The 25,193-nt window shown below is 47.2% G+C and overlaps 1 protein-coding gene across 1 annotated transcript in view; it reads right to left on the bottom strand.

Moving 5' to 3' along the window:
• The window catches only part of LOC126106206 (B-cell lymphoma/leukemia 11B-like), a 118,969-nt gene extending 106,982 nt beyond the window's left edge, over positions 1 to 11,987 (bottom strand). The window contains exons 1-3 of the mRNA XM_049912438.1: positions 11,885 to 11,987; positions 8,739 to 8,969; positions 6,058 to 6,387 (exon numbers count right to left, since the gene is read on the bottom strand). Coding sequence (XP_049768395.1) covers positions 6,058 to 6,387; positions 8,739 to 8,969; positions 11,885 to 11,987 — 664 coding nt within the window. The remainder of the gene's footprint in view (positions 1 to 6,057; positions 6,388 to 8,738; positions 8,970 to 11,884) is intronic.
• Between the last annotated feature and the right edge of the window lie 13,206 nt (positions 11,988 to 25,193).

Raw genomic sequence — 25,193 nt, forward strand, 5'->3', positions numbered from 1 at the left:
GAGCACCACCGATCGCATCAAAACGACACCTACAAACACGCCACTCTCACAAACTAAATTCCGCGCAGTCGTGACGTCACACACCACAACAGCCTTACGTCACGGGTCAAAGCCGACGGGTGGGATCGGACGCTTCGGTCAACCCGCAGTTATAGCTTCATATCTGCTACGTAACGAAGTAATAGAAAAAATGGACAATAAACTCCGTCTCAACGGTTTCATTAAATCGGTGTACAGATAGGGGTCAGCAATTCTTCACCAGAGCTTTGGAAGCTACAGAACAATTTTCATTGCGATTTAACACAGTATAAAAGCATTTCCTTGGGAGTTATAGTGGTTCCTAAATTGAAATTTTCGAGAATGTGTTTGAATATAAACTCCTCCGTCTGAACAGGCCTAGGGAGCCCCAACGGTACCGACCGGCCGCCATGTCATCCTCAGCCCACAGGCGGTCACTGGATGCAGATACTGGGGGGCGCGGGGCATGTGGTCAGCACCGCTCTCCCAGCCGTATGTCAGTTTACGAGATAGGAGCCGCTACTTCTCGATCAAGTAGCTCCTCAGTTTGCCTCACAAAGGGTCAGTCCACTTCGCTTGCCAACAGCACTCGGCAGACCGGATGGTCACCCATCCAAGCGCTAGCCCAGCTCGACAGCGCTTAACCGGTGTTACCACTGCTGGATTGGAACAGAAACAGAATTACAGGATGGTTTGTTTCAGCTTCTACACTGTCTAGTCACATTAATTTGACCACCTGGCAGAAGTCTGGATAGCCACTTTATGCATGGCTGACCGCTGCGTGGCGTACAGGAAGAGGATGAATGAGGTTCTGGAAGATGTGGATCCGTGCTGGCTCCAGTGCCGAGGCCGATTGTGACAGGTTTCCCCTTTGTGGAACCGTGGCGCGAGCAGCCCGATAGAGGTTGGTCCCACAGGTTCTCGATTGGATTTAAATCCGAGGAGCCTGGTGGGCAGGTGTGTACGGTAGACTCATCCTGGTCCTCTTCGAACCACACATGTACACTACGAGCGTTGCAATGTCCTGCTGGGACATACCATTGTAGAGATGGATATTTTGCCTTCCAGAAAGACGAGATCACCAAGAAATACCACGAAAACATTCTCCGTCATAACACTCCCTCCTCCGGCATGGACGCTTTCGACGATTGTTCTAGGGTCCACAAAAGTGATTCACCTGTAAAGGCCAACTGCCGGCGCCCAGTGGACGTCCAGTTCTGGTATACAAACAACAGCCTTCGTTGAGCATGAATAGCGACTGGCGTCGGTACAATAATCATGCGCCTGACAAGGGGTGGAGGGGGGGAGGGCACATGCGGCAATGTTCGCCGAACAGTCGTCCAGGAGACGCTGTTGGCAGTCCCTTGGTTCATCTGGGCAGTCAGTTGCACGTCTACTCACCCACAGACGTCTGTGCAGCCGCCGTTCACCCCTTAATCTATGGCCCGTTGTGTCTCGGCGCCGTTTTCGATAGCGCCATTTTGCCATGCTCGGTACACTTCAACCGCGGCAGCACGCGATCAGTTTACAAGCTCACCCGTTTCGGAAACGCTTCCACCCTTCACCCGAAGGCCAATGACCATGACAGCAGATAAATCGCTCCGTTTCCAGATCACTACAACAATGCACTGTTGTCCGCATCCACCCAATACGCTTTATTTACCTTCCGCTATTAGTGGTGCCAACTGCCGTCTGTGAGTGGCTATTGCACGTTGACGGCGAACATGGTGCTGGTCATGTTAATGTGTGTATTTAAACTGGGGACCTAGAAAAGACGGAGAGGCTTCGTCTGGGCCGTAGTCCTCTGTGATTCGCAGTGCCACTACAGGCCACAGCAGTCCACCCACTCCACAGCCGCCCCACACCGAACCCAGGGTTATTATGCTGTTCTGCCTCCAGTGCCCCTCCGGGAACATCTCATTCCAGACGAGTGTAACCCCAACCCAAATGTTTTCGTGGTAGAGTAATTATGGTGCAAACGTAAGTGGAGACAGAGCTTGTGCACCAGTCGCCGACGTAGTGTAATTGAGGCAGAATAAGGGGAACCAGCCCGCATTCGCTGAGATGGATAGAAAACTGCCTTAAAAACCGTCCACAGACTGGCCGGCACACCGGACCTCGACACTAATCCGCCAGGCGGATTCGTGCCGGGGACCGGCACGCCTTCCCTCTCGGGAAGCAGCGCGTTAGACCGCGCGGCTAGCCGGGCGGGGTCGTTAATGTGACTTGACAGTGTTGCAGAACGACGAATTTTGTTGGTTGCTTTCGTGCATGACATTATGACTTAGTAAATCCAACCTATTTACAGAACGAATTTTCATCTGCAGCGCAGTTTGCACTGATATGAAACTTCTTGCCGGATCGGGTCTCGAACCTGAGACCTTTCGCCATTGCGGCAAAGTGCTCTACCGACTGAGTTATCCTAGAAGCAGTCACACAGCTCTTCTGGATCAGCCAGAAAGTTTCAAAACAACGCACGCTCCACTGGTGAGTGAAAATTAGTTCTGGAAATAATCACGTAGGCTGTGGCTAAGCCGTTTCTCCCGCAAAACCCTTTCTCCCAGGAAGGAAAAGGTTCTGGAGGAAATAAAGCTGTGGTGACGGGTAGTGAGCCGTGCTTTGATAGGTAGAGACTGACACCCGGATGATAAAGATTCCAGGTTCGAGTCCTGATACGGCAGAGAGCGCTGGTCTGCCAGGAAGTTTCTAATCCGACATGTCACTAACACTGTTGAATCAGCTGCAGCTACTGTCATCGGCGAGGAATTCTTTGACCTGCATGTACCACTGTCCTCCCATGCCGCACCTCACGGATTTCCACAGCCGGAACACTTCCGGTGTGAGTTACCGGTGTTCTCCTTCCCGAGTAGGGCGATGGGCGCCATTGCTGCCCAGAGGTAGATTCTGGGAATTTCCAAAGTGAAGGGACGTGTGCAACCGAAAGCGCTGGAATAGCAGCCCAAAGGTCAGCTCATTTCTTGACCACTTAATGCGTAGCAGGAGCAGCGAAACACACGGCGTAGAAAAAATTAAAAAAAAAGCACACACACGCGAGGCAGCGAAATGAGAACTGCTGTCCCAGCAATTAAGCCCGGCGAGTGTCCCAGACTGTTACTTAAGAAATGCGAAAGGCAGAAATGCGGTCCGGCATCTGGGTAAGTGCGTGCGTGTGCGTGCGTGTCTGCTTTACACGTGTGATTCTGTTTGAGGATAACCAGAACTTTCTGTGTCACTAACATTTTTTATAATTCTATAATTCCGCTGTAGCACAAAGACGAACTGCGGAAATTCAACAACCTCTGTCATTGTTACCCTTCAAAACTGAATTTCACGTAACATTCCACGAACAAAGATTTATTTCATACCTCAGAAGAAGTGTCACAGTCTGGCTCAATCCGACCGTGCTAACGAAAGTTTTGATTACTGGAGTCGCGGCGAATCTTGTAGCCGTTTCATCAGGAAGGAGGAATTAGCATCGCTTTACTTCATTACTCATCTTACTAATTTTACTTGTGGAAAGCATGAACTGCAATTTTATTTTTTATACGAATGAACAGGATTCGAGGTAAGTGTTCATTTGCTCAAAATGGTTTTTCTTTTGGACACGATTATATAGTATAGCCGAGGATAAATTTCACGAGGAGAATTAGCTGGAAAGAGTGTAATAGCTGACGTCGTAGAAGATGATGGAGTGTCGAGCTAATGCAAGTGCTGTGGCGATGGCCAGCAGACCCTTAGAGTAACCGATTAGTGGGCCACATATAGGGCTGCTGTACAATAGAGAAACCATGCTCGTTTCCTGGTTCTGCGAGAAAAGTTTTTGTTTAGAGGGAGCAATGGAACGTGGTGCTTTCAGCCTCGCAAGAACACTCATGCTATTTGAAGAAAATGCAGCAACTGGTTCCGATTTCGAAAGCTGACATTGTCAGTCGGAAGATCTCTACTAGTGATGCACAAGATAGAAATCACACAGTCTCTGTGGCCTTTCCTTGGGTTACACACGGCAGGTACTGTGAGATTCCCTTAGGTCCCGTACTGTACGTATTGGGGCATTCCCCTAGTTCCTCTTCTTCTTCTTCTTCTTCTTCTTCTTTCTACAAGTTTTCGACAGCATGCGGCGTCTCTCCCCTCCAAGTTTCCATCTTCCTCTGTCCTTCCAGTCCGCTTCTTGCATGACTATGTCCTACAGTGCACGCCAGTGTAACCGGGATGCCGCCCGGAGTGACCGCGCGGTTTGAGGCGTCATGTCACGGACTGCATGGCTCCTCCCGCCAGAGTTTCGAGTCCTCCCTCGGGCATGGTTGTGCGTGTTGTTCTTAGTATTTTTTTAAACCGGGGTCTTCCTCTTTTCCGTTCGTGGAGGCCTCCGGTACCATATTTTAGAAGACCATCTTTCCTCTGACGTTCTTCTAAGAATTCGATATTCTTTGCATGTCCCATCTATACGCGTAATGCTTCATTTCTTATTTTGCCTTTTCTTGTTACTTTACAGCTTCGTCTCCAAAACTCCATTTCAAAGACTTTTATTTCTTCTCATTGACACTAGAGACTTCCCATAGTTCAGCCCCATACTGAGCATTGTTCTCAACTATAGTTTCGTATTTCCTCCTTTTCAATTTTTTCATCGTACTTTTATCGCAAATATTGGAGTGTAACTGCATAATTTACCTCACCTGTTCTGTGCTTTATTTCCTCGTTGCTTCTACCGTATGTTAAATGACCGTCCCTATATATTTATTACATATCCATCATTCATAACAAGACCCCTTCCTATACCTCCGACAACCAAGTACTGAGTCTTTGTAAAGTTAATTTCCACGGCTCATTGCCCATATTCTTCTTTGATCTTTGGTAACATGTAAGACACTTCCTCTTCTTTCAAGAACAAACCGCTTAGTTCTTTCAAAAAGTCTTGGTTGTTGTACTTGCCAGCAACTGGAGTGAAAAAGATTTTACATTCCCTTCCGTCTCTCATCACGGCCAACGGACTGTCCGCAGTGGTAACACCTGTTCCCGTCATATCACCGAAAATACGCGCTTTCGGGCTTGGCTGGCACTTGGATGGGTGATTGCCGGGCAACCGAGCGCTGTTGGTAAGCGGGGTGCACTCAGCCCTTGTGAGGCTAATTGACGAACTACTTGACTGAGAAGTATCGGCTCTGGTCACGAATACTGGCAACGACCGTGAGAGCGGTGTGCTGACCACGTGCCCCTCCATATACCCATCTTGTGACGCCTCGCTTGAGGATGACACGGCGGTCGGTCCTGTTGGATCTTCTGAACCCTATTCGGACAGAGAGTTACGTCTCTGCCCATGGATACTGGGACCTTCTCTCCAGGTGCTGGAACCTTCCCATATGTGTTGCACAGCAGATAATGGGACCTTGTATGTTATGTACAGTGGTAGGTTTGACACAGTATATACTGGGACCTTCCCTGAGCTTCGGCACTGTATATACTGTGACACTCCCTCAGGTTCAGCACAGTAGGTCGTGAAAGAGACAGTAGTAGGTTTGGCACAGTATATACTGGGACCTTCCCTGAGCTTCGGCACTGTATATACTGTGACACTCCCTCAGGTTCAGCACAGTAGGTCGTGAAAGAGACAGTAGTTGGTTTGGCACAGTATATACTGGGACCTTCCCTGAGCTTCGGCACTGTATATACTGTGAGACTCCCTCAGGTTCAGCACAGTAGGTCGTGAAAGAGACAGTAGTAGGTTTGACACAGTATATACTGGACCTTCCCTTAGCTTCGACACAGTGTATAGTTTGACACTCCCTGAGGTTCAGCACAGTAGGTCGTGAAAGAGACAGTAGTAGGTTGGACACGGTATATACTGGGACCTTTCCTGAGCTTCGGCACAGTGTATACTGCGACACTCCCTCAGGTTCAGCGCAGCAGGTCGTGAAAGAGACGTAGTAGGTTGGACAGTATATACTGGGACCTTCCCTGAGCTTCGGCACAGTGTATACTGCGACACTCCCTCAGATTCAGCACAGTAGGTCGTGAAAGAGACAGCCTGGAACAGGTACCTACCTGAGTTGGTGGTGTTGGACTCGGCGTCGGCGACGTCGGTCTTGCAGCGCTTGACGCCGGAGGCAGCGTCCTCGGGAGAGGAGGCGGCGTCCTCGAGCTTGACGAGCCCGCGCGGCGGCTTCGCGTCGGCCAGCGATTCCTCGTCGTCGCTGTCGGCGCCGCGACGCTTGGGCGTCGAGCTGGGTGGCGGCGGCGACAGCATCGGCAGCAGCGGCAGCGGCGACGCCTCGCCGCCCCCGGGGGCGGACGGGGAGGCGGCGGGCGGGGGGCGCGCCTTCCGCGTCGTGATGGGCGCCGAAATGCTGGGCCGGCGAGAGCTCACCACCCCACCTGCAGAAACCGGGGCGTCTTCTCTACCACGTGCCACACGCCACGACCGGGTGAGGTGCGCTAAGCGACTCGACCCAGTACTGTCTTTCCAGGATGATTTCTCACCATGCATCTATGTGTGCGCCGATTTGAATCTCGGTGACAGACTAAATTTGTCGGATTGAGACTCGAACTTGGGACCTGTATCTTGAAACTGCTCCACCGACTGAGCAGCCGGAGCACGACACACAAACCGTCTTCACAGCTTATCTTTCGCCAGTTCTCCTGCCTACGAAACATCACAGGCATTCTCCTTTATATCTTGCGGGACTAGCACTCCTGGAAGTAAAGATACTGTGGAGGAATGTCTTAGTCACAATCCAGAGGATAATTTCCAGGATAGTCCAGTAAGGTCTTTGTGAAATTTCGATGGTGCGAGACGGGGTACCGGTCGAAGTGAGGCTTTGTGACGGGATGTGAGTAGTTCTTGGTTAGCTCAGTTGGTAGAGCTCTTGCCCGCGAAAGATAAAGGTCCCAGGTTCGAGTTACAGTCTGACACACAGTTCAGTCTGCCAGGAAGTTTCAACACTGCGTTGCAGTACCACTGTAGGTACACATCCCTCGGTTTGTAGTTTTGGCCTGTACTGCATCCGTCATGTTCCGTGTAGTTCTGGTAACAGGTGATGGTGACAAAGCCCAGTAGAGGACAATGCTGTCCTAATGTAAATGTGTTTTATCATAACTTCATGCACACAGTTTTAATAACAAATTGCTATATTTTTATCATTTAAGTAACTTTTACATACGGTTTTAAGTGATGACTTCCTCTTGCTGCAATTTTTCACTAATAACTCATATTTTTTTCTAACATGTGCTTGATTATGGTTCCGTTAATGAATTATTCATTCACATATAAGGCTCTAACATGAACCCTTTCCTTCCCATATTTCCCTACCTCTTTTCCCCTTCCACTGACACCCTTCATTTCTTACCTCCTTTTCCGCTTCAAATTATAACACCACCTACTTCTAGCTTCTTGTCTCCCAAGAGCCGCTTCTATCGAATCGATACCATTCACCAGTCCTCCGTCCTTAACACTGCCACCTTCCAACCCCCCTCAGTGGGCAACCTTTGACCTTCAGCAACAGACTACCTATCTCAGCGCACGTCCTTGCAATTTTAGTCTGGTGAAATGCCTATTTTGAGGATTAGTGACTATTTATATCGTGGTTTAGACGTTTTAATAAAATTGTTTCGTCTTTTTTATAGTAACACGAAGAAATATCTCACCATTACGTTATTGATTTGTCATTTCAGTTAGTCGTACTGTCGACTGGCTGAAGAGGTAATTGAATAGACGGCCCAAATGGTTCTAGGGGGGATGAAATAACAATAAACGAAAAACAATGTTTACTATAAGCACTTATATTTTAGTGCATAATTTTTCCATAGTTTTTGTATAAATGTTAGATTCTGCATAAAATATGTACACACATTTTCATAATCATAGTGTATGGCACTCGCTGATGTGCATAAATTTTAATTTTTTGAAGTACTTCTTCAAATATTTAAGAGAAATTATTTTAAACTTCTAAAATTTTTTGTAAGATTAATTATTTGCAATCTTGGCTCCGCTTTTCAAGTTTCAATTTTAAATGATTTTTTTACGGCAAACGTTAGTAGATACAGAGAGGATGAATCCTTTCACTTTGGCCTCTCCCTCGTCACCTCTCCCGCTCCATTCCCCCTTTTTTCCATAGCCTTCTCACGCCTAACCACAATACAACAGCAAAGGATGATATTTTAAATTTAGTCCTCTTTTAGCATGTGACAATACGATGTATATTGAAATATTTTAGGTCATTACAAAGTTCCAGGTGCGCACCTGTATTTGTTATACATTTTACGAGGGTTTCTGGTGGATTACTCAGATGCTTTCAGAGACCGATAAAGTGAATACTTTGTTTATGTATTTGTGCAATCGTGTCGTAATACATTATTAAACAGGCGCTCTGTCTTCAAATAAGTGCAAATAGGAGCCTTGAACTGGAAGAAGATTACATCGGAAAAATACGTACTTTGAATATTTGTGTGATTTGGAGGATAGTATGTCTATAAAGAAGCACACCGTTTTGAAAAGGACTAAGTCTGGTACGTCCTTTTATTTGAAATGGAAACTACGTTTTAAGCATATTCTGCAATGGGATTGTGTGTGGAAAAAGAGCACACAGTCTTTGGCCTCCAGACGCAAAACCTCCCACCCAGCCATTGTATGAGGGCTCGCACTGCGTAGGTGTAGACCCTTAACTAGGCCTGTTGGTGATTGGCGGAGGGTGCTTTAGACACAGTTACAGGTGCTAAGCGACACTCACCGGTGCTACCGCCGTCGCTGTCGTAGTCGTCCTTGGCGGCGGCGCCGCTGTTGTTGTTGTTGTTGTTGCAGGGCGTGCCGGGGGCGGTGGTGGAGGCGGCGGAGGCGGCGGGGGCGGCGGTGCAGGAGAGCACCTTGTGCTGGATGAAGCGCACGATGTCGGCGAGCGCGAACGCCTTGGCGCAGCCGCCGCATGTCAGCGTGTCCTGTCCGGGCGGCGACTCGGCGTCTGCTGTACGGGAGAAACAGCGGAAGCGCCGTCTGAATAGGGGCAGTCCGTGCCGGGAGCCAGGTGGCGCAGCATTACGACAGTAAAATCGCTAATGGCTAGACCATTTGAGAGTGACAGTCATAGAAAAAAATTAATTTTGTTGTCAAGCTTTCTGGCCTGGCTTCCTTTGCAAAATTATTTATTTATATTCAGAAATGGCTCTAAGCACTATGGGACTTAATATCGGAGGCCATCAGTCCCCTAGAACTTAGAAATACTTAAACCTAACTGACCCAAGGACATCACACACATCCATGTCCGAGGCAGGATTCGAACCTGCGACCGTAGCGGTCGCGCGGTTCCAGACTGAAGCGCCTAGAACCGCTCGTCCACACCAGCTGGCTTATTTGTACTACAGACTGCTACGGTCTCATTGTTTATCCAGTTTCTTACAGAAAGCTTTTGACAATTTTTACGAAAATGCACTCTTCAAAATTCTGAAGGTAGCAGAGGTAAAATACAGGGAGCAAGAATCTGTCTACAACGCGTACTGGAAACTGACGGTAGTTGAGAGGGATGAGAGAGAAGCAGTGTTTGAGAAGGGAGTGAGACAGCGTTTCTGATGTTATTCACTCTATATACTCAGCAAGCAGTGAAGGAAGCCAAAGAAAAATTTGGTGAAGGGTTACGCCCTGGGAAAAGAAATAAAATCTTTCAGAATATATGCTTGTAGCTCCGTAGTTAAGCTGGGTCGCACAAAAAGTCACGCTTCAGGTGAAGAATAAGTGCACTGACAACAAAGAATGCATGAAGCGTTCCGGAATCCTAAGTGACTTTAAGCCACACCTTAAAAAAAGAAAGAGTAGTTGAATAGAATGGACAGTGTCTTGAAAGGAGGCTACGATGAACATCAACAAAAGCGAAACAAAGGAGGTAATTAGCATCAGGAAACGAGACACCAAAAGCAATGGATGAGGTTTGCTATTTGGGCAACAGAATAACTGACGATGGCCGAAGAAGAAAGGTTCTAAAATGCAGAACAACAATGATAAGGTAAGCGTTTCTGAAGAAGAGTAATTTGTTAACATCGAGTATAGATTTAAGTCTTAGGAAGTCTTCTCTGAAAGTCTTTCTTTGGAGGTAGCCAAGTATGGAAGTGAAACGTGGATGGAAGCGAATTGTGGACAATAAACATTTCAGACAAGAACAGAATAGAAGCTTTTGAAACGTGGTGTTAGAGAAGAATGCTGAAGATCAGAAAGTACATCATGGAACTAACGAGGAAACAATCAAGAGAAGTGGGGAGGAAAAAAATTAGTGTCAGAAGAGGACGTCTATTCGTATTCTGAGACATTAGCGTATTGTGGGCTGTTTGGGGGGGGGGGGGGGGAGGGAGGGAGAGGGCTGGTAAAAATTGTAGAGGGAGAGCAACAACGAAATACAGTAAACAGGCTCTAAAGGACAGTTATTCGGAGAGGTGGAGGATTGTACAAGATAGAACAACATAGATGGCTGCACCACAACAACAACATCCTTTTTAGACTGAAATGCAGCGAAAAGTATTTCAGCACTTGTCGAAACCTTAAAAATATGCTGAATCACGAAATTACCCTCAAGGGACAGCCGTGCGCGACGGCCCCGTATCGTATTCGCCTGGAGGGTTACCGAGGAGCGCCGGTGTGCTGGCAAGCCTGAATGTGTTTTTAGGCGGTTTTCCTCATCCGACTTGGTGAACACCGTGCTGGTATCCACGTCCCGCCTCAGTTACACAATTCGCAAACATTTCGGAAACGATCTCACACTTTCACATGGATAACGCTAGACACGAACATATTGAGGTACACGAATTCTGCCCCAGAGGCGTAAGGGTTGGGGACAGAAGGCAGGCATGGGTGTGTGTGTTTGTCCTTAGGATAATTTAGGTTAAGTAGTGTGTAAGCTTAGGGACTGATGACCTTAGTAGTTAAGTCCCATAAGATTTCACACACATTTGAACATTTTTTGAACAGAAGGGAGGGCATCCTAAATCTTAGATGATCCATCACTGAAGTGGATGTAGGACTACGGCTGGCCATTAGCTTATATAAATAAGGAATATCAACAGCCGTCTTTTTTTATAAGATGTATTATTCACCCGACCAGTTTCGACACTACATTACGGGCCTAAAGATTACACTAACGTAGTGTCGAAACTGGTAGCATAATTAATACATTTTATGAAAAGTAGGGCTCCGGGTATTCCTTATTTCAACAAGGAACGGCATCGGATCACCCTTTGCCACTACCACTGGCAAATCCGCAATAACTTGCTGACGCCGTGAAGATTTCGGATATGGCCAGGAAAAACAAGAAGGTGAAGCACGAAATTTTCGCTGAATTCCACTTCAGAATTACTGACATATGAAATTCTAATACTTGTCTTTATAAGCAATTTTAACTGACAAAGGTGATAATGATGTTTTGTAATTTAAAAGAAACTCAATACCAGTAGACATTCATATTACGCTATAAAGTAATAAATACGAAACTAAATTGCATAATACGTTAAAAACGAAAAAGTGGTGTCAAAATAGATAGGAACTCACCATGCGTTTGAGGCTACCACGAGAAAACATTCTGGAGCTAACCTTTAGAAACCCTTAAACAGCACGACACGGTCTCCAGTACACGCTGTTCGTGTTGCGTGTTTAGTAAGTAGAGTACAGTTTCAACTCTCCTTGCCAGAAGGCACTGTTCGCAGCCTGTACTAGTATGCTGCAAACGCGTCGCACGGTAATCCCGTGGGGAACAGAGCCGCCGTTTCCCGGAAAGCTCTAAAACCGTCCCCCTCCCGCGCGACAGCTTATTCGACCAATAGCGAGCTAGAGGCGGCAGGTGGAGAGTGACCACTGGCCAGTGTGCACAGGCGGACACAGGCCCTCCCCCAATTGCCTCACACATGGACACGCGCGGACTGCGGGGGTGGCCACCCCCATCAACAGGTGGCCGGGTGCTGACCACTGGCCGAGGCGGCGGGGGTGGGTCCAGGGCGGCGCGCATGCGCACTCACCCTCTACCGTTTCCAGGGTTGTTGGCTGTGCCTTTGTCCATCTTGCAGTCGTAATTCCTCTCGCTTTCGATTTGTGGAGTGCGTGGTTTGTAGATTGTTCACACGTGGGTACACGCAACGAAGTGTACTATTTGGTTGGGTTATAACGCTGAAGAAATTCGCGCACCTAAATGTAACTTACGGTGGGACAATTGATATTCCTGAAACGTCGATAACTTCCACGGCGGTGTCCTTGTGTAAGATCATCATATCGGGGTTGAAAGTCGAGCTTTCAAAGATGAGCGCCGTCTTCTTCGTCAGTCATACAGAGTTAGACTCTAGTTTTCGAAGATTAACATCGTCTTCTTCGCCAGGATACGACACTCTGTCGGAACTTAGAGGGACGCAGCTTCTACTTCCAGCTTCTACTGGCAGTCATGTTATCTGGAGGGTGGCATTCGCGTACGTAAAGGCAGGAAATGGCGTGCGCGGCAGTATGCCCCCTTTCCCCTCCGAAACGTCACGGTCTGGACACCGAGAAGATTTAACAGAACTGACAACTTTTTCCCAGAAATAAAATGAAATAGTTCCAAGATCACAGTTCCGACTAAGTTATGGGTTCTCCTTCCTCATCAGGTGAATGTCGGAACTGGAAATTCCGTCCCAAGGATTACCGATTCGGATCCCTTCTTGCTGCATACCGATCCTGTTGGGATATTGGCCTAAAAATGACAAAGTCCTAAAACAGCCCGCCTATCTTAACGAGATGGGAATAAAAGACCATAAAGATCACAACAGTCACGATCTTCTTTCGTGGAGTTTACAGTTTACTTGTTTCGACTGACGAATCCTCATACCTTGTTACGAAAGTTGCCAAATAGGCATCTACAGTCCATTTCAGTCACTTAAAATCAATAAACGACTACAGTGCGAGATTGTTTGATAAACTAATTTCGGAATAAGGTATTACAAAATTATTTACAAACTCCCAATGCCTGAGACTATAGGTCCCTTATACCTACATCCTCGGAACGCGTGCTTGAGCACGCTCCAAAAGTTTCTCCGGCTGTGTGTGTGTGTGTGTGTGTGTGTGTGTGTGTGTGTGTGTGTGTGTGTGTGTTGTATAATTCATGACTCTAAGTATTTTGTTACAAGGGACCTGTGGTCAGCGTGGGCGCGTTACAGAGTAATAACGTAATTGTGATTTTTTCGGTTTGTTACCGCTGTCACCCTTGTCTCTGTGAAAGTACCTTCACATCAGTGAATAAGACTATAGTATCTGATAGCCAAAACATCAACTCACAACAAAACAATACCCAGCGAAACACGTACACTTTCGTAACAGTGTCTTCAGTCTGTTCTGTCAGTGTATAGAGCAGCACGTCAAAAATGCAGGTACTGTCCATATTAGATACTATCATGATCACGACAGTGTACAGCGAAGCATTGACTGTCTACATGCCCAAGAATTCCAGGAGTTTGTCGTACACTTCCGTGGGTGTAATAATCCTAGCGACCAGGTCTGTACGAGAATCGAGCAGAGTCGTATAAACTAGGTCCTTCACGAGCCCCAGAAAGAGTAGTCCATTGATGTAACGCGCCGTCGCCCTATGCACTGTTGTCAAAAAAATTAATTACAAAGAGCTCCAAATCCACCACTTTCTGCTGACGATGGTACCGAGTCGTGCTTGAAACCGCCAACATGTTGCCCTTGTAGGAAAGCGAGTTTTAGCTGTTGTTACGAACTATGATTTCGACAGACATGAGAAAGCTTGGTCTGATGAGCGGTGTAGACCAAATAAAACAAACAAACAATCTGTGGCTGTACGTTCGCGTATTGACCGCGACAGGAGTGCACCGACTACCTCTCTTCCCTCGTATCATTCACGAGTCAGGGGAGGGAACGTACCGATGTGTTAAGTACCCTCTACCACACATCTTTACGATGGCTTGTGCAACACAACCAACAGAAGCCAGGAAGTCTTCACCCAGCTCCGAAATCAGTCAGATGACCACCGACTCTGGTAAGAGCCCGAGATTTCTGGAGAGGAAGACGTTGCCGCCGGCGAAGTTTGCGGCCAGAGAGTAAAGATATTCCCATCCTACGGGCAGGCGGATTGCGAATTGCTACTGGAGGGAAACGTATCGAAATGTGCGGCGTATCTTTTGTAGACAAAGGAACCTCTGCGGCAGAACTTGAGAACTGCAAAAGAGCAGACCGAGAGAACAGCTGGAAGGAAAGTGAGGCACGGAAAATGGAGACAACCCGGGGGATGATGTGGGAGGGGGTAAGTAAGAAAGAAAGGGGGAAGAAGTTGGCGACACAAAAGGGTCTCCCTGCAAACAGGCCCTTGTCAGATCTGCCCGCAGTAAGATGACCTCAAAGTTCTGACGTCACGCTTTAAAAGCAGCTTCCTTCCTTCCTCCGTCCCGCTCCGCCACCCCCGCATCCCCCTACCCGCCGGGTTGTCCACCCCCGGCGGCCTTTTAACACGGCGCTAGCGCGGGTGGCGTCTTGACCAACCCCCGGCATAGCGGCACAAAGTTTCGCCGGGTCACTTAAGAGGGTTTCTTCCACCACACCCCCGCCGCCCGCTCTCCGCCACCACCCCCTCGAAAACGCGCCCCCTCGGCCGGGAAAACTGTTTGCTCGCGCTCTGTTGGTTTTACGAAACCTCCGCCCACCCCCGTTGCTGCCAGTGCGTGTGCAACGTTCAGCACACGCCTAGTCGGACACAAGGAGTTGGTTGCCGCAGCGGCGCGGATCAACGGTACTGCGAAAGAAAGAAAAAGAAAGAAGAAAGAGTTTTGGAAAACAGAGAGAGGGTGTGTATACGTGGTGCCACACACATTCCAGTCTTAATGTGACAAACTTTACCGGTAACAGTAGTTAAACAGACTGGGTGCTGTAAAAAAGTATGACATTCGAGTACAGCATTATCACAGTAGGTAGTATTCGCTAGACTGGGTGCTGTAAGAAAGTATGACATTCGAGTACAGCATTATCACAGTAGGTAGTACAGGCCACAGGTAGGACAAAAGTTCCGATAATGATCGGAATCCAGCTCCTGTTGTGATGTGGTCCATACTGTCCATTAATTCCCACCGGTCTGTTATGTACGAGTGAACACTATAGGCAGCGCTGTATGTGGATGTCACTCGATCCTGACGTACCATTCAGCCGTCCTTCGCAGTGAATCACACTCACTCCTTCAAGTACACTTGGCTCTACACGGATTGCGTCACATGCGTCAGTGACCTGCTCCTGTAACGCCTGCTCATTGTCAATGTGTTGGACATACACCGTATTTTACTACGATGACTTGCGTTTCACTGAAGTCAGATGATTTTTCGACTTTGTAACACACCAAATAGCCTGAGATAGAAATCTAGAGAGTGAGAAAACATTTTATATACACCCAAATGCAGAAATATCTTTTCGCTAAGCCTTTATGCCCCCTAGCCATAAACTTAACGGATTCAAATTCTGTCATTGTGGAAGTAATGCTACCGTACCTCCTCGACCAAGCCATTCTCCATGAAACGTTGCGGTGAGCTAAATCTGCACGACCCATGGAGGGTGGGACCCCGTCGCGTAAAAACCGCACTCCTTGTTTTTCTGCATGGGCAGCGTTCTGCCATAGCGCTGAATATTCATTACACAGCACCTGTAAATGTGACCGGTAAAATGTATAGCACCAAGAGTCTGTCACAACTCCAACTCACACAATGATACTGAAGCGATGCCGATGCCGATGCCTCACCGACATGTTTTGTCGAGGTTTTGCATCTGCACACACGTGAATATCGTGGTAAATTTACTATGCCATCTCCTGTGATTGCTCCTAAATGATGGTCACAAGTAAAACAGCCTATATCTCAACAGGTGTTTGCTGAGGTACAATTATAGGATCTTTTCTTCTAGTTTTGAACGACACTACTTCCTCTGAGAATATGTGACACGCTTTTCTTTTTAAAAAAGTGTTTTTTTTTAAGTTTGGCGATCGATAAGATATATGGTGATACTATGGAATCTATAATTAAATGTCTCTTTTGTTTTATATGTGTTATGGGAATATTTAAAAGAAAGGTGCCAGCTGTCTGTCTAAACTGTAATATTGGTGAAATTTTCGATGAAAAAGAAAAGGAGCTACAGTGTTCAGGATTTCAGACATCAAGACAGGCGCGCATAAAGCTGGTAGCGGGCTGATTCGCTCAAAATCTTGACAAGTTGGGATGTGTTCAAGTGGACAAACACAAACTCGTCGCTTCTGCAGATCTCTGCCTTTTGAGTTGTATGTTTATACAGTGCGTATGAGGGGCTCCTTGCTGCTGCCGATGGGCAGCCGACCCACTTGTGTGTGTGAGTCTGTGTGTGTGTGTGTGAGGAAGGGGTTCGGCAGCTGAGGCCGCACCTCCCCTCCCACGCACAGGCACACACATACACACACATACACCTCCCCTCTTCCGCACTCGCTATACACACCCTCGCACCCCCGCAGTTAAGTGGGCGGTTTCACGCCCGTCGCAGGGGTCGCCGTTTTGGGGTGTTTGTGGCGCTTTCCGCAGTTCACAAACTACCCTCGGCCTCACACCTCCCCCTCACCTCCGCCCCCAGCCGCTCGGCCACTCGCCGAACTTGGTCGTCAGTGCGCCCTTCTTCCATGGCTGTGGGTCACTCGGACGGGAAGATCAAAGCCAAGAATCACGTAGACAGTCCCATCAGCCTCTCGTGTCTGATACTTCTGTCACATCCACCGGTCCGGATATATCCCGCCACACTTATATTTAGCCACGTTGCTCTGTAATCGGTTAAGAAAGGCACTCGTTCTATACAGTGCATACACATCCAAGTGTTTTTTGGTTCAGTCACTTTCTGTTTCCAATAATTGTTTCACTCGACATGGTTCGGCATGGCACTAGCATCTTCAGGTGTCCTATAGTTACAGGTACACATATTTATCGGACAGTCTCAACAATATTTGAAATTCTGTGTACACGCAAGTTTGTCAGTTTATATCAGTAGCCTGTTTTTATTACTTAATAAATTCTTGTAATTTGGCAGTGCTTTGTTTGTTTACCCCATTCCCCTACAAAGTCCATATTTTCTCGGTAAAAAATATTCTAAAGCCAAGTTCGCATAAATATTTATTCATTTTCAAAAAGCGATTTCGGCAGACTATGCTGTCATCTTCAGATCTTCAAAAATCCTTGTTAAAAACGTGTTCACTGTGAGTTGGGATATCGTGCCAAGTTGTCATATTAGTAGATAAAATGTATCACGTTATCCACTAATACGACTACAGGTTCCAACTTACAATCAACACGTTTTCTGAAGACCTGAAGATCACAGCAAATTTTTGTGGATACCGGTCTTTGGAAATAAAGAAACGTTTATGCGATATTCGCTTTGGAAAGTTTTTTTATCAACTTGAACAGATCGCTCCTTCTCATTTTTCAGATGAGAAAATTCAGTCTTATTTTCTCTTTTTCCTCCCTTTTTTCCTCCTCTGCGTTAGTACTTTAGTACTTTTCTCTCACAGTTGAATGCATGGAACAAGTCTGTTTACAAACAAGACACACACACACACACAGCGTGTACGTTTGACATTTCCGCTACTAATCTGCTATTTTCAGTGCAGTACCGATAGAAGGGGTAAGAAATCAAAGGAAACGTGATTACTCTGTAATGAGTCACCGCAGAGCACGGGATCCTTACAATAAAAACACCCAGAAAGTATACCTGAACAGCCTCCGAAATTCTGCCGGTGGAATTTGGGGTCGGTCAGCTGCTACCAAATAAGAAAAGAGTCACATATTCCTGCTAGCGGTAGTATATGTCTAAACTAATAGCAAAGTGCCTATAATGATGTGTTCGAAAACCAATACCTGTTGAGATATGGATCAATCTGTTCTCTCACTCTTGCCAGTTATGTAGACGCAGACACTACAGGCAGTGCTGCGTGGTCCTGACGTCCTTCAGCCCTTCTTCACACTGGATCACGCACTTTTTCAAATACACCTGGCTCCATTCAGATTGCGTCACATGCATTGGTCACACATTCCCATAATGTCTGCACGAAGTACGGGTTGGGCATATATCAATATCTTTAAAAGTCATCTTGGCGAATACGACGCTATTTAAATATGAACAGGATGTGAACTAACAATGCGACAATAATTTCTGTAGTGTGCTACATGAAGCTTTCGATTTATGACGTCAGTGTAGTTAATATAGCCAATTCTTGGATATTAAAACGTAATCTGAGTGTTACTTTTAAAATCCCGTCCTCTAGCTGTGAAAGACGTAAAATTACCTCTGTTAAGTACAGCACATTTTTTATGGCTCTGATGAACGTCTCTGTGTGGTGAAACTACGAGGCATGTTTTTTTTTTACGTAAGTGCAGTTTTGAAATAAAAATAAAACGAGTAGATTTTTCTTAGCTATTTTATTCTTGCGTGTAAGGCTGTACTTAAATATACTTTTCTAGATAATTTCCACGAATATTCGGCGTGTTTACGTTTGTTTGTATTAGAAATGCCTTCTCCGCTTGAGAATCCCACTGGCTGTGAAATACGCGCTGAGATCTGTCTTGTTAGTGCTAAAGACGTGAATGCGACTGAAATTGGTAGCCAGATCGGTGAAGTGTGTGGAGGACATTACGAGAGGTTGAATGATACGGAAGGGCCTGAGAGCTTGTGAAGATAGTCGTACGAATGTGCACGATGAGGAACGAACTAGACGACCATCAGTTATTGCTGCCGACTTGGTGCGGTAAGTTGATGAAAAAGTGAGAGAGAAAAGGCGCGTTACGCATTCAACGTAAAGTGATGAGTTGCCTCAAGTGTCAACAGGTGTGCCTGATGCAGCTTCCGCCTAGTCAGTCGGTAGATTTCTACGATGCTGGTATTCAAAGGTTGCTTGTTCGATACGATAAGTGCCTTAATATTGGTGGGAATTACGCGGAAAAGTAGGCTAGAGTGCCATGGCTAAGAAAAGTCTACTTGTTTTATTTTTATTTCAACGCGGTTATGACTTAAAAAACACGCCCCATAATAATAAAAAATGTGATTTTCTTTTATTCAAGTTGCAGTTTATCCTTTTGAACATGTTGTTTAACCCTCACAACACAAAGGGGGTAAGAGGTATTTTGTGGCCACCTTTAGAAAATATCGTAACCGGGTCAGTTTTTCACATTTTAAAATTGTGAAATTTTTTTATTGTTTTTAACGAATTTATCTACCAGGTTCCGGAAATCTTTAAAAATTTTCGGTTAAACTTAACTCAAAATGCAGCTCTCAATAACTGATAGCACATTTCCCTGTGAATATCAAATTCAGTATTTTCAGGTTCAGGACCTTAAATGGACATCAATGCTTCTTTAATAAGAATGTTGTGAGTAAAAGTCAACAACAATTAGTGATATCTGCATTTAAATGTTTTGTGTGTTGGTCATGCACAGTTGGTAATACTGTAAGTAGGCTGCTTAGGTGTAAGTAGGCTGTTTAGGTTTCTATGTTGGTAACGCCACGTAGCGCTCTATATGAAAATCACTGACTGTGCTGTGTGAAGTCTGTGGCTGGTTGGCATTGTTAGAATATTCGCTATTGTATTGTTGGGCAGTTGGCTGTTAACAGCGCGTAGCGTTGCGCAGTTGGAGGTGAGCCGCCAGCAGTGGTGGATGTGGGGACAGAAATGGCGGAGTTTTGAGAGCGGATGATCTGGATGTGTGTCCATCAGAGAGAGTACATTTGTAAGACTGGATGTCATGAACTGATATATACACTCCTGGAAATGGAAAAAAGAACACATTGACACCGGTGTGTCAGACCCACCATACTTGCTCCGGACACTGCGAGAGGGCTGTACAAGCAATGATCACACGCACGGCACAGCGGGCACACCAGGAACCGCGGTGTTGGCCGTCGAATGGCGCTAGCTGCGCAGCATTTGTGCACCGCCGCCGTCAGTGTCAGCCAGTTTGCCGTGGCATACGGAGCTCCATCGCAGTCTTTAACACTGGTAGCATGCCGCGACAGCGTGGACGTGAACCGTATGTGCAGTTGACGGACTTTGAGCGAGGGCGTATAGTGGGCATGCGGGAGGCCGGGTGGACGTACCGCCGAATTGCTCAACACGTGGGGCGTGAGGTCTCCACAGTACATCGATGTTGTCGCCAGTGGTCGGCGGAAGGTGCACGTGCCCGTCGACCTGGGACCGGACCGCAGCGACGCACGGATGCACGCCAAGACCGTAGGATCCTACGCAGTGCCGTAGGGGACCGCACCGCCACTTCCCAGCAAATTAGGGACACTGTTGCTCCTGGGGTATCGGCGAGGACTATTCGCAACCGTCTCCATGAAGCTGGGCTACGGTCCCGCCCACCGTTAGGCCGTCTTCCGCTCACGCCCCAACATCGTGCAGCCCGCCTCCAGTGGTGTCGCGACAGGCGTGAATGGAGGGACGAATGGAGACGTGTCGTCTTCAGCGATGAGAGTCGCTTCTGCCTTGGTGCCAATGATGGTCGTATGCGTGTTTGGCGCCGTGCAGGTGAGCGCCACAATCAGGACTGCATACGACCGAGGCACACAGGGCCAACACCCGGCATCATGGTGTGGGGAGCGATCTCCTACACTGGCCGTACACCACTGGTGATCGTCGAGGGGACACTGAATAGTGCACGGTACATCCAAACCGTCATCGAACCCATCGTTCTACCATTCCTAGACCGGCAAGGGAACTTGCTGTTCCAACAGGACAATGCACGTCCGCATGTATCCCGTGCCACCCAACGTGCTCTAGAAGGTGTAAGTCAACTACCCTGGCCAGCAAGATCTCCGGATCTGTCCCCCATTGAGCATGTTTGGGACTGGATGAAGCGTCGTCTCACGCGGTCTGCACGTCCAGCACGAACGCTGGTCCAACTGAGGCGCCAGGTGGAAATGGCATGGCAAGCCGTTCCACAGGACTACTTCCAGCATCTCTACGATCGTCTCCATGGGAGAATAGCAGCCTGCATTGCTGCGAAAGGTGGATATACACTGTACTAGTGCCGACATTGTGCATGCTCTGTTGCCTGTGTCTATGTGCCTGTGGTTCTGTCAGTGTGATCATGTGATGTATCTGACCCCAGGAATGTGTCAATAAAGTTTCCCCTTCCTGGGACAATGAATTCACGGTGTTCTTATTTAATTTCCAGGAGTATATATATATATATATATATATATATATATATATATATATATATATATATATATATATTGACTTTTGAACGCTATTAAGGTAAATACATTGTTTGTTCTCTATCAAAATCTTTGATTTGCTAACTATGCCTGTCAGTAGTTAATGACTTCAGTAGTTAGAATCTTTTATTTAGCTGGCAGTAGTGGCGCTCGCTGTATTGCAGTAGTTCGACTAACGAAGATTTTTTGTGAGGTAAGTGATTCATGAAAGGTATAGGTTATTGTTAGTCAGGGCCATTCTTTAACAGAGATTATTGAAAGTCAGTTTGCGTTGCGCTAAAAATATTGTGTGTCAGTTTAGTGATGATCAGAATAAGTAAAGAGAGAAATGTCTGAGTACGTTCAGTTCTGCTCAGCTGTTGAAAATCAAATAACGTAAGGGGTCTACCAGCACAGTAATTCACTAATTTTTCTAAGGGGACGTTTCAACACACGTCATTGAAAGTGATTTCATATTGAGAAGAATGTGCTAAACGATATTTTCAGGTTCTGCATCAGTACCTCTTTAAAAAGAATGTTGTTGTTATAAGTTAACAGCAACCAACAAATTTTAATGTGTTAGATATTTTTTTAGCATGCGTACAAGGTACCTCCACTTTGTAATGCATGTTATGGAAATCCACTGCTAACGCAAGGGTTAAACATTTTCAAGCTGCGTGGCAGCACCAACGTATCTACCTGAAGTGCGTGAAGCGGTATACCTTTTTAGGGGGATTCTGGAACTGTCCGAAACTTCCCGCAACTTGCGTCTCCGTGTTAATGTAGGGCGAGGGTCCCAGTGGTGCCAATTACCGCGCATGTGATGTCCCTAAGACGTCGCCGGACCGACAGAGGCGACCGGGGTAACAATCGAAGAGGCGTTGCGAAGTGGGTGCGGGGTGACCATCGCATCCCATCCAGCCGACCCAAGGGACGCGTGCGCGGGTCGTGTCCGAAGCTAATGAAATTTAAATCCGGTCCGAGAGGGGTGCCCTGCGGACAGCGGCCCCGTCTTTTGTAATAAAGACTCCGGCGTCCTCCCTCAGGACTCAATAAGGATGAGTCACAGCCCCGTGTTCATCTACTTTGGCCGGCGGTCCACCCCAGGCGCGTGTCCCGTGAGGCGGCACCAGAAGAAAGGAAGCTTAAAACACTGTTCCTCTTATTAGGAGCGGACAGCTTTCCGCAGGAAGGGGTCCGTGCCTTAGAGCTTTTTTTTTTTTTTTCCAGCTCTGGACTATCGACCTCGCGCGTGCTTGCCGGACAATGCGCGCCACACCTTCCCAGCTGGCCCGCGCGGTCCATTGTCCAGCGTGGGGCGTGTGCTTGTGCGTGTACGGGCAGGGAGTGCGTAGGCGAGAGACGCCGTCCGCTGCGGGGGTGGGTGCAGCAGCGGCGGTAACTGCGTTCGTTTGGGCGGACAATGAGCAGGGGTTGCGAGAGAGGAGAGGGGTGTGGGGCAGCCGGGGGTGTGAGGTTCGGCAGCGACAAAAACGCTGTGTGTGTGTGTGTGTGTGTGTGCTTCACAGCTGCGGGCCAGCTGCCCCACTTACAACGCTCGCGCCTCGGCCAACATACATCGCGGAAGCAAGGATTCTCGGTGGACCATAAGCATCGAAACGGTGCAACGATTCGGCAGTAGGGGAGACGCCGTCATCAGGCATCACGAGTGCCATGAACACCAGTATAAATTAATGAAAAGTCAAGCCAACTACTTAACATAGACTATGAGACTAAAAGTATCCGGACACCCCAAAAGCCGGCCGTTGTGGCCGAGTGGTTCTAGGCACTTCAGTCAGGAACCGCGTGATCGCTACGGTCGCTGTTTCGAATCCTGCGTCGGGCATGGATGTGTGTGATGTCCTTAGGTTAGTTAGGTTTAAGTAGTTCTAAGTTCTAGGGGACTGCTGACCTGAGATGTTAAGTCCCATAGCGCTCAGAGCCATTTGAATTTTTTTGTTTTGTTTTTTTGTTTTGGACACCCCAAAAACATACGTTGGTGTGCACTGTGCTGCCACCTACTGCCAGGTACTCCATATCGGCGACCTCAGTAGTCATTAGACATCGTGAGAGAGCAGAATTGGGCGCTCCGCGGAGCTCACAGACTTCGAACGTAGTCAGGTGATTGGCTGTCACTTGTGCCATACGTCTGTACGCGAGATTTCCACACTTCTAACTATGGAGTGTAGCCATGTATGGAAGTGAAACATGGACGACAAATATTTCGGACAAAAAGAGAATAGAAGCTTTCGAAATGTGGTGCTACAAAGGAATGCTCAAGATTAGATGGGTAGATCACATAACTAATGAGGAGGTATTGAATAGGATTGGGGAGGAGTTTGTGGGACAACTTGACTAGAAGAAGGGACCGGTTGGTAGGACATGTTTTGAGGCATCAAGGGATCACAAATTTACCATTGGAGGGCAGCGTGGAAGGTAAAAATTGTAGAGGGAGACCAAGAGATGAATACATTAAGCAGATTCAGAAGGATGTAAGTTGCAGTAGGTACTGGGAGATGAAGAAGCTTGCACAGGATAGAGTAGCATGGAGAGCTGCATCAAACCAGTCTCAGGACTGAAGACCACAACAACAACAACCATCCCTAGGTCCACTGTTTCTGATATGATAGTGAAGTGGAAACGTGAATGCGCACGTACAGCACAAAAGCCTACAGGCCGACCTCGTCTGTTGACTGACAGAGACAGCCGACAGTTGGTCGTAATGTGTAATAGGCAGACATCTATCCAGACCATCACACAGGAATTCCGAAGTGCATCAGCATCCATGCAAGTACTATGACAGTTAGGCGAGAGGTGAGAAAATTTGGATTTCATAGTCGAGCAGCTGCTCATAAGCCACACATCACGCCTGTAAATGTCAAACGACTCCTCGCTTGGTGTAAGGAGTGTAAACATTGGACGATTGAACAATAGAAAAAACTTTGTGTTGAGTGACGAATCACGGTACACAATGTGGCGATCCGATGGAAGTGTGTGGGTATGTCGAATGACCGGTGAACAGTGACGCAGCGCGTGCTAGAAAGTGCAGTTTACATAGAGGTATGGGCAACTGGAAACAACAGAATGAATCCGTGATTAAAGCTGCCTGCATAGCTGAATGTCTTTCTTTATTGATAACGACGTTTCGGTTACAGCTATTGTCATCTAAAAGTTATACACCATCGCTCAGTGTCAGTACCAAAAATACCTATAACTAATTCAAATCTTAGGCATAGGCACTTACGATGAACGATATTTTACTAGTTCTAAGTTTTGACCTGATGATGGCAACATCCAATGTGTCTTTTTAAATAAAGAAATGTATTAAGTGAACTACACATTTTTTATCACTGAGTATCCACGATGGTCGCAGACTAATGCGGGAAACCGATATCCTTTCTTAATTGGTACTGGGCAAGCCGTTACGATGCCCCAGTTGGACGCTGCCATTACTAGAATAAGGTAAGAGAGTGCTCCATCTGGTAAGGTATAAAACTGTATATAGCTACCTCCACATGCAAATGTGCCGACATTGGCACAAAGTACCCTCCACCATAAACTGTGTAGAAGCTAGTGGGGAAAGTATCTGGATTAAGGCTCTCATTACTAACACCTCACTCCTTTCTCCTATACAATATGAGTAAACGGAGCAACAGTGAGATGAAAGAGTGACGAACTCTGCAGTCCGCTGTTCGACTCCAGGCAACGGTAGCGACCGCAGAGTACAGTATGTAACGGGGCCGTGCGTGCGCATCCCAGAGCACGGTTTCTCCTCGGGGATCACGACCACCGAGGTCGTGTCCCGCCTGCGTCCCTGCCTGGCTGCATCTGCGGGCAGGGGTGTCCAAACGCCTCAGCCACTGGCTGTCTCATCGATAGTACAGCAGCTAATGCCCTCAGGGGGATGGTAACACAGGTCCATCAAACACAAAACAGTCGTACGAAGGTGCACGAAAAACGTAACGTTTATATACGTTCTCTGCGCACACTGTTA

The sequence above is a fragment of the Schistocerca cancellata genome, chromosome 10 (assembly GCF_023864275.1).
Source record: "Schistocerca cancellata isolate TAMUIC-IGC-003103 chromosome 10, iqSchCanc2.1, whole genome shotgun sequence".
Lineage (NCBI taxonomy): Eukaryota > Metazoa > Arthropoda > Insecta > Orthoptera > Acrididae > Schistocerca > Schistocerca cancellata.